This window comes from Drosophila yakuba, chromosome X (genome assembly GCF_016746365.2).
Source record: "Drosophila yakuba strain Tai18E2 chromosome X, Prin_Dyak_Tai18E2_2.1, whole genome shotgun sequence".
NCBI lineage: Eukaryota > Metazoa > Arthropoda > Insecta > Diptera > Drosophilidae > Drosophila > Drosophila yakuba.
The window spans coordinates 2,423,017-2,443,214 of NC_052526.2; the positions used below are offsets into that span (position 1 = coordinate 2,423,017).

The 20,198-nt window shown below is 43.5% G+C and overlaps 1 protein-coding gene and 1 long non-coding RNA gene across 8 annotated transcripts in view; both read right to left on the reverse strand.

The window, feature by feature from the left end:
* LOC26535035 overlaps window positions 1–9,481 on the reverse strand; it is a 70,510-nt gene extending 61,029 nt beyond the window's left edge. For all 7 annotated transcript variants that reach the window (XR_005560843.1, XR_005560846.1, XR_005560848.1 and 4 more), the window contains exon 1: window positions 9,383–9,481. This is a non-coding gene — a long non-coding RNA (uncharacterized LOC26535035). The remainder of the gene's footprint in view (window positions 1–9,382) is intronic.
* A 310-nt stretch (window positions 9,482–9,791) lies between these two features.
* The window catches only part of LOC6524034, a 60,605-nt gene continuing 50,198 nt past the window's right edge, over window positions 9,792–20,198 (reverse strand). The window contains 1 exon segment of the mRNA XM_039376291.1: window positions 9,792–13,874. Coding sequence (XP_039232225.1) covers window positions 12,367–13,874 — 1,508 coding nt within the window. The 3' untranslated portion in view covers window positions 9,792–12,366.

Consider the following 20,198-nt stretch of genomic DNA (forward strand, 5'->3'; position numbering starts at 1 on the left):
CCGTTTGGTGTCGGCAGCAGCATAAATAAATCAAAATGTCGCCGATGCCCGGCTTCAACAGCAAACGGCCAACAGCCAACAGCTTCGCCCCCTGACAATTTTCCACCGCCAGATTTTTCCCGCCCACTTTCCACGCTGTAGTTGTAGTTGTAGTTGTAGTGGTGGTGTATTGTTCTTGACCCATTGAGGATAACAAGGTTCGGCATTTCGTGTCCAGCGGAGGCTCACTTTTTCGGAGGCAGCAACGGATCGCAGCCCCCCAATTTTTGGATTTTTATTTTTTTGGGGCAAGTGGTGAATGGAGCAGAGAACCTGGTTTTTCGCTTAAGCTTCACAAAAAGTTTTCGCTTGCGTTTGAATTTTATGCGAGTTTTGGTTTCTTTTTCTCCGACTATCGTTTTTGTTTTTTTTGTTTTTTTCAGATTTTGTTGGGCTCCTTTACTTCCTGGTCGGCGTGTCGCATAAATTTAAGTTAGCCGCACATTTTCGCACTGCCGCCCACCAACGCCCATCTCCGCCCACTTGAGCGGAGCCTCAAGGACAACCGCATAGTCGCAGATTCTCGGTTAACTTAATGCGCCGCTAAAAGTTTTCCTATTTTATTATTTCTGGCTGTCTTTGCTCCGTTTTCTCATCGCCTTTCTCTTTGGCTTCACCCACTTTTGCAATCCCTACAGATGTATCTATATATATAGTATATATATATATATATGTATGTAGGTATATATTTATTTTTTTGGGCCCCCTTTGGTTTTTCAATTTTCGCTACTCAAGTAAAACTATTTATAAGTTGTATTTGTCTTGTTTTTTCTTACAGCAGAGTGCTGATAGGCGGTGGGCTTAGTTTCCCATCGAAGTGATTTTCGTGGTGGCGAAAGGCAATAATTTGCAATGTCTCAGTGGGGAAAGTGCGGAGATTCTCCCAATTTAAGATCCTTGGACCGTAACACCACTTTCAATTTAATTATTTTTGAAGGCATTTATTTCCATCAATTCCTTACGTGATTCTATTAGCTAAGAAGTTTCAATAAGTAATCTTTGTGTAAAACATTGGATTTTAGTACTTAATTTTGCCCTGTAATTTGTATATCGCATGTATGTTTCTATCGCAAAACTAGGAATCCTAACGTTAGTTGAACACTTTTCCGCATTTTATATTTTCGTAAATTTTTTGTGCAAAATTCCCTTTGGGCAAACGAAATGTGTCAATTCAGTGCCTTCTGTTTTGTTTTCGTTTTGCCTACTCCCTTCAACTAAAAACCCTTTGCAACTATTTCCGTTTTCCGAAGCCTAGTTTGCAGCATGTAATTGATTCCACATTTGTCGCCATTTGTGCAGCAAGATCCCATTCCCATTCCCATCCCAATCCAAACCATTTCCCCCCTTCGCATCGAAAGTTTTTGGAGGAAATAAAAGCAATTACGGCCATCAATTGGCCATGTTGCATAAAAATGAATAGCCATAAAATGCTGCAGCGGTGACAGATGGAATATGGAAGTCATGGAGCGGACGGACATGGATATGGCCCATAGATCAGACAACCGTCCCGCGGGCAGTTGTTATTTTTGACTTTGTTTTTTTGTAGATGATATGGTTTTTTGCTTTACCCCCCACCCTTTCCCCCACTCGTATCTGCTGGCCGCGAAATTGTTATTACTTAAAGCGTCTGCTGGGAGCGCCGCAAAATGTTGCACATTTTTCATGCGTTTGACAGCCGGATGGGTGGATTGGGGGGAGTTGGTGGCGAGGAAAAGCCTTGCCCTAATTGCAGCTGCACCCGTCATCATTACGGGCGACTTCCTGTCCAGTCCTGTCCCTTTTTCCAACGAATTTCCCCCTCCCCTCGACTGCTGCCACATTCCCTTTCGGCCTTGTGGCCAAGTTTTTGGTTAATCTATTTGTCATGTTCGCGCATTCGAATCGGAAAAACTAAGCGACATAGCCCAACGTAATTTGCAACGATACTTCCTGCTTTTCACCCCAAGCTTTTCCCGCCCTCCCCGCCCGCACCGCTCCATAGAAAAGCCAAGAACTGGCCGCAGGAGCGAGGAAAGCGGAAAAGACATTTCAGAAATTCAAAAGCGTTGGCTTTGATAAACGAGCTGAGCTGGACGGCTTGGACCCTGAGCAAAAAGCCAAGGAAAACCAAGGAGAGATACCGCACTGGATGTTGGATAGTGGATACTGGATGCAGGATGCGGGACTGGAGAAGAAGAGGGAAAAGTGGAAATGCGGATGAGATCGGGGGTCATCCGTGTGTGTGTGAGCGCAATTGCAATTCAAATTTTTGCTGCCGCAAATGCAATTTCTATAGGATTTCACTTTGGTTGACTCTCGCTCCCATCTGTGTCCACAAATTGCAGTCTCATGCTGCTGGCTCTTTCGCTGCACAGCTCTCTGTCTCTTTCGCGGCAGCGTCTTACCCATCCGCACATGTATCTGCATCTGCATCTGCATTTGAATCTGTATCTGAATCTTTGTGGCGTCTTTTATGTCGCAAAGATTTGTTTACTCCACGCTCGACTTTTGTTTTGCAGTTGCTTTGCAGTTATCCCCTTTATTCGATTCTTCTCGTAAAGTTTTAAACTCTTTGGTCGCTGCACTTGAAAAATGATGTGATATGTAGTTGAGTTTTTACCATGTTTAACAATAAATCAATTGAAAGCACTTAACTCAACGAAGTTTTGTCAACAAAATGTCTAAGCAAACATTTTGTAATTGTATTATTAATTTGGCAGCGATACACTACAAATTATTCATGGTACAAGAATGTAATGAAATGTACATCAAATCGCTTTGCTAGACCATTTTCTCTCAGTGTGCCACATTCGCGGTGCATTGCGTTCGTTCGATTCATTTTGAGTGTAACCAAAGATGCTGCAACATCCAAAACCTGCTGACGAACAAAGCGAGCGAGATAGATAGATGACAACAGAGAGAGAGAGAGAAAGAGATATGCGTGCATATGTGACGGTGCAAAAGTTCTGGTTGCGATTCAACTTTTGCCGCTTTGGTAAAAAAGTGGCACGAAAGTAATGTTGCAGAGTCGCCTCCAGGGAGATTGAGTGACAGATTGAGCGGGTTGCACGGTAGCAAAAGGGGGAATGGCAAGGGGGCAAGGGGGCGGGTGGGAGATATGCCAAAAAACTTTCAAACAAAAACGATTTAAAAAGCGATTCAAAGTCAGATTCTCAAATCGAATCAGAATCGATTAAAGCAAAGTTGTTTATGGCACAAAGTTCAACAGATTGAACACAGCCCGCAAATAAAACACGAAAGGCTGCCGAAATCCGAAATCCAAAGGGATGACGCCTCAAATACCCTGGTAAGAGAACTTAATACTAACTTTGGTTTTCCGCACGCATTTTAATCCGCAACTAAAATATCTGCAAAATTTCCAAAACCAAGATCGTTTTTTACCCGTCGTTTTAGGTGGCAAGTCATTTGTGGTGGTCGAAAATGTTTGGCAAGTTTAGGGTAGCAAAAAGTTTGATTCCTCTGAGCCAGCCATCTTTCAAGAATCCTCTTTAGTTTATGGGTTTTTTATACCCGTTACTCGTAGAGTAAAAGGGTATACTAGATTCGTTGAAAAGTATGTAACAGGCAGAAGGAAGCGTTTCCGACCATATAAAGTATATATATTCTTGATCAGGATCAGTAGCCGAGTCGATCTGGCCATGTCCGTCTGTCCGTCCGTCTGTCTGTCCGTCTGTCCGTCTGTCCGTCTGTCCGTATGAACGTCGAGATCTCAGGAACTACAAAAGCTAGAAAGTTGAGATTAAGTATACAGACTCCAGGGACATAGACGCAGCGCAAGTTTGTCGATTCAGGTTGCCACGCCCACTCTAAGGCCCACAAACCGCCCAAAACTGCCACGCCCACATTTTTGAAAAATGTTTTAATATTTTTTCATTTTTGTATTGGTCTTGTAAATTTCTCTCGATTTGCAAAAAAACTTTTTGCCACGCCCACTCTAACGCCCACAAACCGCCCAAAGCTGCCACGCCCACACTTTTGAAAAATGTTTTGATATTTTTTCATTTTTGTATTAGTCTTGTAAATTTCTATCTATTTGCCAAAAAACTTTTGGCCACGCCCACTCTAACGCCCACAAACCGCCAAAAACTGTCCTTCGCACTTACACTAGCTGAGTAACGGGTATCAGATAGTCGGGGAACTCGACTATAGCGTTCTCTCTTGTTTTTAAAAGACAACGAATTTGCATTATCAGTAGATAAGAGAGTGGCTCTACTTTACAAGTATCCACCTTGCCCAAGATAGTTCTTTCTTTGTCATAGAACTGCTATACAAAGCATATATAGCATGAATGTTAACCTTAATGCAAAACAACTAATATTGAAATCGAAAACTTGCCACCTTTTGGGAATGCCTACGTAATGGGCATCCTGCGGTTAAGGGACTGCGGTCCCAGGACCTCCGCTGCAGAGTCTCCAATGCAATCTCAACCAGTTGCATGCTGCCCCCCTGGCAACTCAACCCAACTCAATCACAATCTTGAAATGGGCAAACAACCATTGCTCGCACACAACTCACACGGCAAAAAAATTATATTAACTGCATTAACAACCCAGCTTTGCATACTTTTAACGGAAATTTTAAGCGATTTTGTGCGAGATTTTAGCGAGCAAGAATCACAGAGGTTCTTATGTATTAGATAAAACCTAATGAATAAAAATGCCACTTTTTATTAATTAAAAAGAGGTACCGATTAAAATAAAACCTTGGTCAGTTTTATGAACTTTTTTGCAGTGCCATCAATTGCCAAATGCCTGAACAAAATTTATGCAGAGTAGGAAAATGCCAAGGAAAAGTGTGCGACCAAAAATGAAAAAAAAGGGAGCGATATGCAGAGCACGTGGAGCAAAATCACATTTTGTTTGCGTACAATTTTTGATAGATTATTACAGAATGCGGCAGAGTTGGGTTTTCCGGGCTGGGCTCTATATACATATGTATTCTATATATATATATATATATATATATATATGTATATAATGACAGTATCTTGCAGTCACAGCCAGCAACTTCGCGCCAAGTTGACATAAACGGAACCAAGTGGGTTCGGCGGCTGGGGGAGTAAATCAAGTCGGTGAGGAAGTAAGTAGAACTTGTATTGAGAGGCTGGAGATACCCAGTACCCACTACCCACTACCCACTACCCACTACCCACTACCCAGTAACCATTATCCATTATCCATTACCCATACGCCCCGTGCGCCACGCCCAAGCGCAGCTTGTTTGCATGGCTGGAATGGATTGGAATGGAATGGGCCAGGGGATCAGCTTCGGCTTCAGGTTCAGCATACGCTCTGCACTGAGCAAAATTCTGTATACTCTTCAAAGCAAATATTTATCGAGAGTTATGCAGAATGTCTACGACTTAAGCCACTTTCTTTTTATGGAGGTAGAAAATCACGCAAATTAAAAACCAAATTAGTGACTAATTCCTCATTTCTTTGGCCAAGTGCAAAGTAAAGCTCCAGCAGCTTGTCATATAATCACCGAGCTGGGAGTGCGTGTGTGTATGTATAGGACGTAAGATAGCGATACCCTTGACAGTACTTAAAAAATGCGAATAAAAAATGAAGAGGAAGCACGCAAGTTTACTTTTGTTTGCTCCGCCTTCGTTCTTTCAGCCACTTCACCTCCTTAGCTGCCCGAATCTGCCCGATTTTGCCTGTTTTTCCTGCTGCGTTTCAGATTTTGTGCGGTTACTTTTGGCGCTGGATGCGCTCTACCAAAAAATAAAACAAAAATTTTAAAGAAATATAAGTAAAATAAAAAGAACAGAACAGAACAGAACAGAATATATGTAGACAAAGTTTCTACTTTCCTGGGCTGCTTTGCCTTTGCCTTTGCCAAATTGTCTTAATAGATTTATGGGCGTACGCAAAATGGCTGCACTTGGCCCGGACCGGAAGTGGCCAAAAAATGTAAGAGAGAGAAAGGGTGCTGGCGGTGAATGGCGAGAGCAGAAAGAAGGGAGAGCAGCAAGGACTTTTAATTTGGTTGCGCAAGACTTGGCTTTCGCAGCTCCACCCCGCTCTTTTTATTTGCCCATTAGTTGGGCTTGGAGCGATATTAGCTGCGGGTTAATGGTACTCGAATTGGGAGCCCCAATTTCTGGGTCACAAATCCCCCGAGAGAACCCCAAATCAACTGACCAGAGCGGTTGGTTTCCTCTTACCATTCATATCACTCGCTTTTCCATCGCCATCTCCCTTCCGACTGACAAATTGTGCTTTAATCTCTTGCCAGCGATCGAAAAACTTATGCTCGCCCAGGTATCTCCCTTTTTTTATCAACTAACTTTGGGGGACATTTATGCACTAACTTTAATCGTCATAATCCCCAGTCAGGGTTAACTTACAGACGACGACGGCATTTTGTTGATGTTTGTCTTGCGGCCCCCGTTTTGCAGCTCCATCAAGAGTTTAGCTGGTTACTTGGGCTCTATATATTATGGCGGGGCCCCTCCGGTTTTCACGACGCAAAGTTGCAAAGCCAGGACCCCGCACCCGTATCCGTATTCCGAGGATTCCAAGGATTGCAAAGATCCCAAGGAGCAGTAGTGGCGGTAGTGGCAGTAGAAGCAGCAGCCGCATCCTTTTGGCCAACTGCCGTGTGTTGTCTGACGTTTTGCTAACGACTTTTCAATGGCTGCTGCTGGGCCAAGGCATAAGTTTTGCGGTTCCCGGGCTCCTTCGCCTCCCCCCCTCGGCCATAACGTCCTTGGTCCTTTCTGGTGTGCGGTATGCGTATGTGTGTGTGCTAGTGTGTGTGTATGCGCGTGTGTGTGAGGACAGTCTGTTCCAAGTAAACAGTTTGCTACGACTCCTCGTGACTGCTCTCCTTTGGGTTATTGGCTTGGCTTGGCCTGGCAGCAGCTGTTTGAGGCTCTGCAAACATCTGCACGGCGAGAAAAACATGGTCTCAATTGCGAGACATTCGTTGTAAATCCCCAATCTACGCTCACTTTATTTCTGAGGGTTTCTAGTGAGTAAATGAAATCCAGTTAGTCATTTGAAGAGCCTCCACTTACAGCACACTTAATTTCGAAACAATCGCACGACACATTTTGTGCTATCCTGTTATCTTTCAATTGGCAACTTAATTGCATACTTTCACACACCTTTGCATGGCAGAGACAGACTTAAAGCATCCTTCCGTGCCTTAAATGCTATCACTCTTAATCTCCGTTGGCTTTAAGGCTTTCCAGCTGCAGGATACTGAGCACTTTGGATTTAAAGACGAACCACTCGAGTTTTTTGCCTTAGTGTAGGCGGGCATGTGTGGGTTTTTTGCCTTTCCATAAAGGAACTGCTGAGGAACTGCTACAGTTGTAAAAAGAAATTAGTTGCCGCCGCCAGCGGGTTTTTCCTAGAGATGGTCCGCCCATCGAAGGCGTTCGCCATACGCACACTTTGCTACGATCGCTGCCATCGTCAGCAGCGAGGTTGTTGTAATTGACTCAGACAATATGCTGGCGGAATAATGGGGAAATTGTGGATGTTTTTCAGGCGCTTTTCAGGGGCACTTGAAAACCGCAGAGCCGACACAACGTAACCGTTAATGGGACCGGCATATCTCTTGCTTGTAAGTATATCATATCGCCATCGGGACAGAACAGAGAAGAAGAGAGAAGAACAGGAGGGGCGGATGGTTGCGCTGAAAATGAGTTAATAAAATGCGTATGCGTAATCAAATTATATGTCAAGTGTGTTGACAACGTAGCAGTCAACGTTAATGGCAACGCATTGCCAAGTAGATGGAGACCATCATCAGCATCATCACCCAAACATCCAAACAGCCAAACATCCAAGCATCCAAACATACAGCCATCCAGTTTGCTCATCCTCATTCTCATCAGTGAGTCGTCACATACAGGACCCACTGGCTTCCTTCCTTTGCCAAATGCGATTTTAATGACTTGAACAAAGGAGAACATTTAAGCGAAATTTATTACTTGGATGTAAGTGTGTTTGCGTGTGTGTGTGTTTTTGCTCCATCTAACATATATCCTGCAGCTTCACTTGCTCCCATGGATCCGAATCCACTTCGATCCGAGAAGTGCATCCATTTCACCCACTGATCCCACTTCACCTGGCCGAATTAGTCTGCTCTGGCAGCTCTCGCACTCGCACTCGTACTCAAACTCGAACTCGCATTTGCCATTTGACGAAATTAATTTAATGCCCTGCCATCTGTGTAAATTGAGGTAATTCGCTGGATGTTACACAAGCATTCGGATGTAACGAGCAGATGGCTATGTGTACAAACAATGCAAGTACAGTGCAGTTCGGCACTATAAAGATCTTTGAGCAATAGTAGAGAGCTTTACGAGAACTATACTTACGAGAACTATACTCGTATTAGGTTGAACTTACAGCCATGCAACGCAGCGTTCAAAATGTGTATGCATTGGCTTGATAATTTCGAGAGACAGTCGAGTACATTACACATCATTTGATGGGCTAATGCTATTCCACTTGACATTTGGTCTATAGGTTCGACAAACACTCGAGCGAAGAGGAAGAATCCATCGGGGGAATTGGGAAATGGGAAATGCTGGGGTAAATGCGATGACCGGATATGGAGATATTTGTCACAAGTAAATTAAATTGATGTGGCAAAAAGCCGGAATCTGGACTCGGGGCTCTCGGACTCTCCCACAGGCAGGGAATCAGCCAGCCATTCGGCTGAACACCTGGATGCGACTCTTGATTAAGTGAAATTTCATTCCAGAGTTGTCATAAAATGCACACGCACAGCGAAATGGCCACAAAGGTACGGATACAGATACAGATACAGATACAGATACAGATACGGACTGAAACGCAAATTGATTGCGAAGCTGTTTGCTATAAATTATTAACACTAATTAAATGATTAAATAATTCACAATTCGCAGAAAAGAGAGCCAGCGGAAGGGAGGCCTTTTTTTTGTGTTTTTGTTTTTGTATTGGTCAGACTATCGCACTCGCTCTCGTCCGTTTTTATCTTTATCAATTAACACGCAAATTGATTCTGCGCATTTCAATTAAATTTAAGATATTCACAATCTCCCCTTATTCCCTCTCCTCCCCACCACCCTCTCCTTTCTGCCGCTCCAATAAATTCGCCGTTTCTTTTTGATGATTTCGGTAATGTATCCACGCGTTTCACTCTCAGTCTCAGTTTAAGTTTCAGTTTTCAACGAGCCCCGTCCGAAAAAGGCATGCCATAAATAGGTTCATTAATTGAACCGAAAGGAAAATAATGCTCTTGGACACAACTCTTGGAATGTCGAATATCCTGGCCTTAATTTCGACTAAATGCTCCATCATCATATAATCATATAATATTGATTGCTTCGACTTACCAAATCAGGCGAACATATTTGGGCGTATCAAATGTAGGCTGGGATTTCCAAATACGAAGTAATTACTGAAGATGACAGTGATCGTTAAAATCTGAAGATCTGCAATAAGACAAAATAAAATATAATAAAATAAGAAAATAAAAAATTATATTATAAAATATAATCAAAAATAATGAACACAATAAATTCGAGCATAAATAAAGACAGTTAAATATAAAAAAGTAAATCCATGTCAAATATTAAATAAGAAGCTAACATTTCCCATTAAGATGTTGGCACTTGTTGACAATCTGCAAATATATCACCCAAAAGACCACACACACATATATCCTATTTCCCATATCCCATCATCCAGATGTTTGGCATTTGTTAATGTGAGCCGCAAGTGAGAAGAACAAACAAAGAGTTGTTGATTTTTGACTAAATTGTTCATGATGTATTTATTCTGCTCTTTTCTTTTTGGTTGGGCTTGTATATATATGTATATATATAGAGAGATGTTTGTATACATATATATGTATGTATATATATGATGCGAACTGCGGTATTTCTTATTGGTATTTCTTATTTGCCTTTCTCAATGCTAGATTAGTTTCGTTTTGTGTACGGCTACATATATCTATATGTATATGTATATGCATATGTATGTGTGTATCTAGTGGACTAGGATTACATATGAATTAGAGTAATTATCCTTAACTGCCACTCGCAATGAGCCCATGCGGTTAGCCTAAAAGTTCAACTTACCGTGCTAGGAATTTGACAAAAAAAAATTATCGTTACATTTAGTTTACTTAATGGTATTAATTTGTCTGTGGTTGTGGCTCTGTCTGTGTGTACTGTGTGAATGCGTGTTCAAGTGGACTTAATTTAATTACATTGGCTTAATTTCAATATTTGTTTTATCTCTCTTTTGTTATACTATTACCGTTTGGCTGTTAGTTAGTTCGTTATTAACTACATAGACATACATACATATTCTGAATTGGCTGAGGCTGTGACCCAAGTTTGAGCTCTGCAGTTAGTCTCTGCGGGGCCACAACCCATAGATTGAAGGTTGTCCGGCGTGTTGTATTTTTTAAAAAATTTCTTTATTTATATATTAATCCCTTTTTGTTTTTCGTTTTTGTTTTTGTCCGCATGCTTTGTGTTTTACGAGCAATGACTATCCTATCTGGTTTAATTTCACTATTTTAATTGAATGTCACAAATTGAATATGGCAAAAATTAACAAATGCAACCAGGCGACCACGCCCACTCGGTGGGCGGTGGCGGTCGCTCAAATTGAATTTATTTTAAATGAATTGCCGCAAAGCAGCAAAAGCAACAAAAAAAAAGGGAAAAAAACGCGTTCAAATGAGCTCCGCTCGCTTGACAGCCCTCCAATTGGATGTCCTGTCAGTGGAAAACAGCAACACCAACAGAAAGCAGAGAACGGGCAACAAAAAACAGGCAACAGAGAACAGAAAACAAGGCCAGTAACCAACAGAAACAAACAACAAATGGCCATTCACGCGCTCAATTACCTACAATCAAAATGCATTTAAAAAGTATTTAAACCTAATTGCCAGTGGGCGGTTTGGAAATTACGCGTTTTGCCAAACAAATGAAAAAATGGCGGCTAAAAAGCGAAATACTCAAGCCAAAGCCAAATGCCACCAAAGTTTTTGAATAAATCGTTGGTAATTCGTTGATCGCTCGTACGTGGCATTTAGTCGGATTAAAAGGTCTGCTTAATAATCAATTTTTGATAATACTTTCGGTTCCCTTTTTGGCACATACACATTTATCTTACATTCATATACACACTTAACACTTTGAGCCTAATTTAATGGGGAGATACATACATTCAACAGTTCGCTTGTTAAAAATACGATTTAGCATAAAAACACTTTTGCTATTATTGGTAGGATTTTACATCTAACTTGGCACCGTATAACAGTTCGTAAGATATTGGCAAATGGGAAAATTACTTTACATGTAGTGCACCCCCATTTATTAAAAAAAAAAAACAATATATATATGTATAAATATTCTAGAAAAGATCGGTGCAAAACATTTCGATTTCACTTGTCATAGTTTAAATAACATTTGGCATGTCTGCAAAGAAAACCATCAGCATTTCGCAAATAGTAAAAATCTGCCTTCCGGAAATTTATACATATTTGCCCTGCGAAACAGCAAATAAAACTAATTGAAATTTTGCGACCAGAAACGGCGAAACAAAAAAAGGAGAAAAAAAAAACAGAACTCAGAGAGCAGGAGCAGCAACTAACTAACAAATCGCATAAATAAACTTTGTCCTTTGGTATTTATACAATTTGTCATTTTCATTTGCATTTTGTTTGCTCTACTTGCCCGCCCAGCCTCCGTCCCGCTCCCTAATGCCACGCCCACGCACTATTTATTATTCATAGTGTGTGTGTGTGGTTGAGTGTATTTATTAATTTCTGGATCCGTGTTGTACAGCATTAACCGTAAAACGCCCTCACGCAGCATTCAATTATTTATGCATTTATCATTTAGAATTTTAATTTTAATTCACTCTCTCATTCTGTCGCAAAGTGCGATTCAACTTTAGTTGTTTGCCTTCTTTGTGGTTTTTGTATGCTATATTTACACACATAATAATAAATATTTGCTCAATGTTTTATTTATACTTATATGCTGAAAAACACAATGAACTTCAAGTTGAGAGTATTGGCCCTCAAAAGTAGGCAATGTTTTTTTGTTATACTCTCTTATGCTTTGGAAAGAGTTCGTTTTATACGTGTGTGTGTGTGTGTGCATTTACTTACAGTGTGTTGGTTTGCGTGTGTGTGTTGTGTGTGTGTGAGTGTTTGCGTTGAGAATGTTCATTTTGTTTTCTAGACACGTATCACTTCACCTGGCGCCGGTCCAACTTTTGGACACAGTGCATCATCGATGCTGTCGCGCAATCGCATTGCTGCATCCAACTGGGCCGCCTCGTCCTGCGCTCCTGGTCACATGAATATATCGCCCACGGCCGGTGATTTTCGCGGAGTCGTCGGCACTCCGTGTGGACAATGCGGTGGCGTGCCTGAGCCGCCGGCTCCTCCGCCAACTGCACCACCGCCAACCGCCTGCTTTGACTCATCCTCGAAGGTGACCATCTTTTCGCTGCGCGGCTTTAGGGTGACAATCTGCAGCTGTGCCGGCGGCGGAGGCGGCTGCTGTTGCTGCTGCTGCACAGTGGGCGTGGCCGAGCAGAGCAGCGTCTGTGGTGGACCCAACTGGAGGCCATGTGGCAGGCCCATGCCCATGCCCATGCTCATGCCCATGCCACCCATATTCATGCCCATGCCACCCATTCCGCCACCACCACCACCACCCACCATGTTGGGTGAGTATCGACGGGGTGGCGGCAGGGCGAGATCGCCCACACCCGACAGATTAAACTCACTGATGCTGCGCGGCACAAAGTACTCCAAATGGTGCTCCGGTATGCCCGTCGATCTACGAATGGGCGTGTTTCGCTGGAAGGCCGATCCTCCGCCGGAATGGTTGGCCGCCTGCAGGTGACTCCTGCGCGGCAGCGAGCTGTACTGCGTCAGCGTGTGGGCGGGTCCAAAGAACATGGTCTGGTGCTGGCCAAGATTGTTTTGCGGCTGCCCCAGGGCGCCGCCGGCCAGACCCACTCCCAATCCGACGCCCAGACTGGGATCCGCGCTGGGTCGCTGTCAGGAGGGTTTCGGTGTGACCGCCACGGTGACTAGAGCCAGTTCCTCGGCCTTGGGCATCACGTGATCCTGCACGCTGAACCGGCGCAGCCACAGTACGATCTCCGTCTGGATGAGGCTGAAGCACATGGCCACCACGGCCATGCCGACCAGAATGTACGCGGAGGCCGTATAGAGAGCCACTGCGCCATTGGGAGCCATCTCACCGAATCCAATGGTTCCCAGCGAGGTGAAGCAGAAGTAGAGCGACTCCAGGACACTCCAGTTCTGCAGTTTGTGGAACAAAATCGCACCGCTGCTCACATAGCAGAGCAGCACACACACGCAAATGGAGATGGGTACACTAGGTGAGCCACGGCGATTGCCCGAGGATTTTTTGCCCTGCTGCACCTGCTGCTGCTGCCCCGCCTGCTGCGCTTGTTGCGCCTGCTGCTGCTGCTGTGCCTGTTGCGCTTGCTGCGCCTGCTGCTGCTGCTGGTACACCGATGGCGGCAGGCCGTACTGATGCAACTTCTGGTGGCCGTAGTGCTGCCCCTGGCTTTTGGTCTTGTCCGTCTTTCGGCCGCCACCGCTTCCCCCGGCGCCCGAGCCCACACCACCGGAGGCACCGCCACCGGGTCCGCCACCTGGTCCGCCCTTCACACGCTGGCGCCGGAACAGGCAGCGCATTCCCGCCGAGAGAGCTTCGCCCATGGCGGACAGGTAGAGCAGCACAATGGGTATCCCGAACAAAGCGTACACCAAGGCCGCCACTCGGCCCCACTGCGTCCGTGGTGAGATGCCGCCATAGCCTGAAAGAAATCAAACAAACAATGTACTTAAAGTTGCAGCAGTAGTAAAGGCACACATTTAAGTTGGGATTGTAATGATTGAAAACAATAATAATAGATCGATTAAGATGGCTGCTTGATTTGATAGAATCATGGAACTAAGAACTAATGCGATTAGGAAGTTTCTTGTTTAGGGCCACAGTGAAATCTCGCTAAGTAGATCAGTTAACTAAGCTCGTTGCACACGTGCTTTCATTGCCAGTTTAAGTTAAGGTCAGTTCTTTATGCTTTATCTAATTAGCAGTTCAGACTATTCAGATAGTGAAGATACATATACAGATTAGCAGTAGCAGATAGAGTCGTTTGCTCACAGACTGAAAACTGAGCTAAAAAAAGAGTGGCATGTGGCATGTGCATGTGGCACAACAACCTTTTTCGACCAGACTCCTTTTTGCCCATTTTCCATATTCAACTACCTACACCCCACCCCCGGCCCACGGCCCCGCCGAACACAGATTCCTCTCTGGCTGGCCCCAAAAAGGGCCAAATAATAGAAAAAACGTAACTTTTTCTGTCGGAGACACTTTGGCTTTGATGTTGTTTGCCCAGACCCGGTGATTTTGGAGCGCAACGGAGGGCATTGGTAGTGGGGTTTTGAGGATTGGGGAAATGGAAACGAGACTGGGTGCCAGTTAGGAGCTAGGAGCCAGGAGCCAGCACCCCAAATAAGGACCTGTGGTGGGTCCTTCCTAGGCCTTCCTTCCTGTGGGCACGACCTAACCCAACAACTCTGTGCTTTTCTGCCTCGGACTTTCGTTTCGTTTCGCCCAGACTTTCGGCTCTGCAATGAACTTTTAATGTGGAAACTTTTATAATTGAGTAAAATGGTGCGTGTGTGAGTGCAGCCCCAGTGTGTATGTGTGTGTTAATCTTTGTATGTATTACATTTTATTACTGAAAAATAAAAAAAAACCAAACGACAATAGCAAAAAAGCACGACAAAAATCGGAGTTAAAAAACACAGAAAATGCTTTTCAGTCGTAATGTAAAAAATACTTTAAAATCCCAAGCACGTTTAAGTGCATGGCCGTAGAGAGGGGGGTGGTGGGCGTTGCATGTGTAGGCTTTTCCAGAAAAAACCCAACCCCAATGCCCCACCTTTCCCCCCAGACCCACTCAGACCCTCTTGAGTTCCGTGTTTCACACGCTACGTAAAAGTTGTTGAAAATTATCATCGTCGCATGGTCATCGTTCATAAATGTGGGCGGTGAGAACCACGCCCCCCATTCGCCAGCGACGACGGCAACGGTTGCTAAAAATTGTTAGTGAAAATTATAACATTTACAATATGGCGTTCATAAAATTGTATGTAGTTATAACTAACTAACTAACGACGCACACATGTCGACCAGGCTATAAAGCCCCTTTTTACCACCACCCACCACCCCCTTTCTCTTCAACTAGCTGGAAGATTTCTGTAACGGGTTAAGGGTGGTCACCCCACACTGCTGCTTTGCAGGCAGCAAAAACTGGCAATTATGCGTAGCAATTTTCGGGAAAAGTTTACCCCAAACTGCATGCCATATACACATTTAACCAGAGCGGGGGGCTGTAAAACGATTTCCATGTTGGGGGATTGAAATCCGGGCCGGAGATTGAGACTGTGGGTGTTGTATGCTGTAGTACTGTATGCTGTATGCTGTATGCTGTGGTGAGTGCTGGCTAGTGGGTGTTGGTTAGTGGGTGGATAATGGCCGAGTTGGCCAAGAACGGGTTAAGTGCACACGTCCGGCTCTAACATGGTCAGATGGTCAGTTTTAGGGCCTTGTTCTTGGGCAGATTTAGCTATTCTGGCCTACGACTTGGACCACTCATTTGCCACGTGGCATGTTAACGTAACTGTCGAGAGCCACAATTTTTTAACTGCCAATGGGGTAAATTATTTTAATAAGTATCCGGCATAAAACGTGTTCCATAGAAAGACATGTGTTTCTGCTAGATTTAAGTAACATTTTGTTAATATGACTTTGCTTCAATGGCAATGCAGTGATCAAATAATTTATTTATTGCATATGCTACAATGCAAGCTGTTGCCTTATCATCAAAGAATGATGATATGATATGATATTATAAGCTCCAGACGACAAAGTTGTGTCTTTAAGTATTTGATACCAATACCTGACCACACCATACATATGTATACATAGTGAATCTGGGTTGCTTAAATTGGTTTACTTTCGGTGGCTAGGCATGGCATTTGATTCCATTAGTGAAAGTTGAGTGCCGGTTGTGTCGACAAAAGGGCCATTTCATGGAGGCGACTGGGTCAACGTGTGCCCTCTTAAAACCATTGCCACCCCCCCTTTGATTTTTGCTAAGGCTTTTTTGTCCTGACCCAAAGCGACAGTAAAATCCAACCCAAAAGCCAGCGAGAAATATTTTACTACGGCAATTTTCGAGCATAAAGTAATTACAAAATACTCTCCATCATACACACATACACACACACACAGCAACACAGTTACACTGAGAGAGTTGAGGGTGTGGGCTTCGGGGGAGAAGTGAATGTGGAGACGACAAGAGCCTCTAATAGCTAAGAAATTAATTTTCACAAAAAGCTATTAAGAGAGTCACAAAAATTTCCAAATATAAAACCAAACAATGCCCATTGGAGGAGGGGCGGGGGGACTGAGGGGGTTGGGTGGCTGGGTGGCTGGTGGTTGGTACAACGTGGTCGACGGGCACAATGTCGAAGGTTAGATGCCCTCAACCACTGGACTCGAGACTCGAGGTCAAGCAGCAATGGCTGAGTGGGCAGCAATGTGGATGCCTCCCCCCTCACATTCTCTGTCTCGCTTTAATTACAGATTACACGCAGAAAATATGTTTTACAAAGAGTAGACTAATTTAACACAAGGTGGGTACAACATCTACTATAAATTATGCTTATAGCATTTAGGATCATAGCTCGGTGTGACCAAAAGTGGAATTAAATACATTTGGATAGCATAAATGACAAATGTTTGCCGCATTTTCTTTGTGTGTGCGCGTCAGCAAGATTTGAGTAATGAAATTACGAGGGAAAAACACACGCACCCGCCCCTCATCTTCGTAAATAGACAAATGTTCAATAAACAAAGCAAATTGCGTACTATTTTGTCGTGGAAAGGGCAGCGAAGGAAATATCGAAATAATAATAATGATATGCAGGGCCATCCGGCAAGGGCGAAATGAAACAAAAACATGTCATTAAACGCCCCAAAAACATCATCATCAATGGATGGCTGATGGCAAATGAAAATCGAAGGACAGAGGACGTAGGATGTAGGACGATGGACTGAGGACTGAGGACTGAGCACCGAGGACATTGGACAAACATGACAGCAAACATTTTTATGACATGGCAACTGGCGCTTGAAGAATTAATTAAAAATTAAATGGCCTATTAAAATTGTTATCGAGACGCGGTGACGCCGGCAGCAACGTCACTGCTGTCCATTTAACTGTTAAACAAATGCGAAATGTAAAATGTGAATATCGGAGAGCGGCGCGAGCGAAATGGAAACAAAAGCCAGCCAGCCGCAGACAAAATGTCCCTACAACGGCCTGCAGTGCTATCAGATCTCTATACATATTATATACATGCATATATGCTCTACAAACACACAGATATATGCACATAAATAGCCGTATAGTATATGCGCAAACATACGCGTATATGGACCATAAAACGTTGCATGCCTGACATCGCGAAGAGACGCCAACGATGCTTGAACATGTCAAAACATGCATAAAAATGCGAAAATTGGCCGAGGGGGCGATGCGAAGTGAGGTTATAACTCCTGGAAAATGACACAATGAGATATGCACGGAGCAAAAGAGACAGAAATAGGCAAACAAGAGAGAGAGAGAGAGAGAGAGAGAGAGAGAGAGAGAGAGAAAGAGAGAGAGGAAGCCATTCGCATTTTGTCACAATTCATATGGCAAAACTGTACAGTTCGTCATTGTTATCCGTCCATGAAAATAAACTTATCGGGGATGGAACATCAAAAGCAGAAAGCTAGAATTCACAAAGTTTATTGATAGTTGAAAAGATGCAGCGTTCGCTTTATGGAAGTCCTTACTTTGATTAGAACATCTAATGCAGTCTTAAAACAAATCCCTTTGGCGAGAGATTTATTATGAGTGCAGACTTAAATGAAAGTGAGACACCCTATCCACAGAAAGGGTGTTTTAATTCGATTGACATATAATTATGCTTGACAATGTGAACATTGTTAAAAAAGCAGTTGGTTTTAAGTTGGTAATTAGTTGCGAAATTCCATCTAATCGGATTACTACTAGGCGCATCAATTACAGCATAAACTAAACGACTTTCAATTACCCAACCAGAGCCAAACTATTTTTTAATACAATAAAAAGAATTCCTTTATAGAAAACTATTTGGTCAGACGGTAAATAAATAAAGCAACCGGACTTTTGATAAGTGAAAACGACAGTTTCAATTAAGATAACATCTTTTTGTTTCCAATGTTTTATTGTCAAACGCAATGACAATTAGTATGATAACATTATTGAAATTATTATTATTAAGCAATAGTGATTCTGACCTTGCATTGAAAAGAATATACATCTAATATCGATCGATGCCTGCAGCACAGAACGCTCAGCAAAAAAATAAATTTCAATTATGCCAGCGACAAACTTAAAACATTCAAATCCCGCTGACTGTTTACCAGTGTACAAAGATTTGTCAAGCACTTGACATAACGGATGCCAACCATCTCACATGCTGTATAGCGCGCTTTTCTGTATGCCGAACACTCGAAGAAAATATGCATAAAATAAAAAATGCGAACTCAAGCCAATACCGGACCCGGACTGAGCCAGTAGGGGCGTGCACATTTTCCAGCTAACGCAGCAACATTTTCCCCCATTTCACAGTTTGTTCTGCGATTCGCACTCCCCGCTTCAAGCAATCTGTTCTCTGTTCTCCGTCTCAGCCCCGTTGACCCCCAAGCCCTTCGTTGGGCGCTGTGACAAGGGGGGCAAGGGGAAGGGGCAAGGTCAAGGAGCATGGAGAGTGGCCACTCGAACGGCGACGGTACCCCGAACACATGCCCTGAAAAATGTTCCATACCAACTCACAAGCGTACCCACATATACATACATATGTATGTATGCTGAGCCATGGAGCATGTGTACTATGTGCACACAGAGAATAAATAGGGACAGTTTGCATATGCAGATAGTATGCATCTACATATGTATATGCAATTTGTTGAGTGTAAGTAGTTGCTGTCTCATCACACTGACACTTAGATTCGCGAACGATTATAGGAACGATTTCTTAGAACAATGTTTAGGCAGCATGGTCACACTGATCGGTTGCTCAGAATATCCTAAAGTAACCAAGAGAGCATGTTCACACTGCGGCTTCTTTTATGGATTTTTCTTTCTTCGCGTGTAATTTTGTAAGAAATCCGCATGATTGTTGTGCTACACCCGCTTGGCCTGACTTTTTGATTTTATGACATTATTAAGCATTGATAGGCGACATTTACACACAGAAATAAGAGCTACGCTTGATTGGACCATGTTCCCCGGTGCGTGGGTGGTGTGCGTATGCGTTAGCGTGTGTGTGTGTGTGTTTCCGGATCCGGCATTAAAAGACAAAATCCCCAAGAGAGCCACAGAGACAAAGAGCCATTGATGGGGCCTTGTGAGCTGCGAGCGCGTGTCTCGATCTCAGTCCACAGGCTTTAAGGATGCCCCATCCCCAGTATTGTCGCCCTTATATTTTCAGATTTCCACTTTCCCTTTCAACTCTTGCTCCCTTTTTTTCGCCCCTTTTCTCTCCTATAATCTGTACTTCGCTGGATTTTCCCCACTGGCGAGATTGATTGCCTGCAGTAAGCGTTTGCAAGAGATGAAAAACTAGCCGAAAAACTGGGCGAAACGGGTGGATTTTAAAGGGGTGGGATGGTGGGGGCTTTGCTAAAAAAAAAAAAAAAAAATTGAGTAGTATGCGTTTCAGTGTTTGACACATGTCACGGTTGTAGTTGTTGCAACTGCTGTTGAACAGGAAGACATTTAATAATGTATGCAGTATGTCAAGGGTCGAAAAGTGAGGGGTTGGCTTGAATGGGGTGATGTGGCAGCACATTTACACTCGCATTAGGCCACTCAACGCTTTATGTGCGTGTGTGTGTATGTGTGTGTGAGCCACATTATATGGCCGAAGCGTAGGCGTTTGACACTTATTCGTGGAGCCATTCATTCGCTCATTCATTTATTCGCTATTTCGTAGCTCACCACTTTGCTCGAACTTTCTCCACTTTTCTA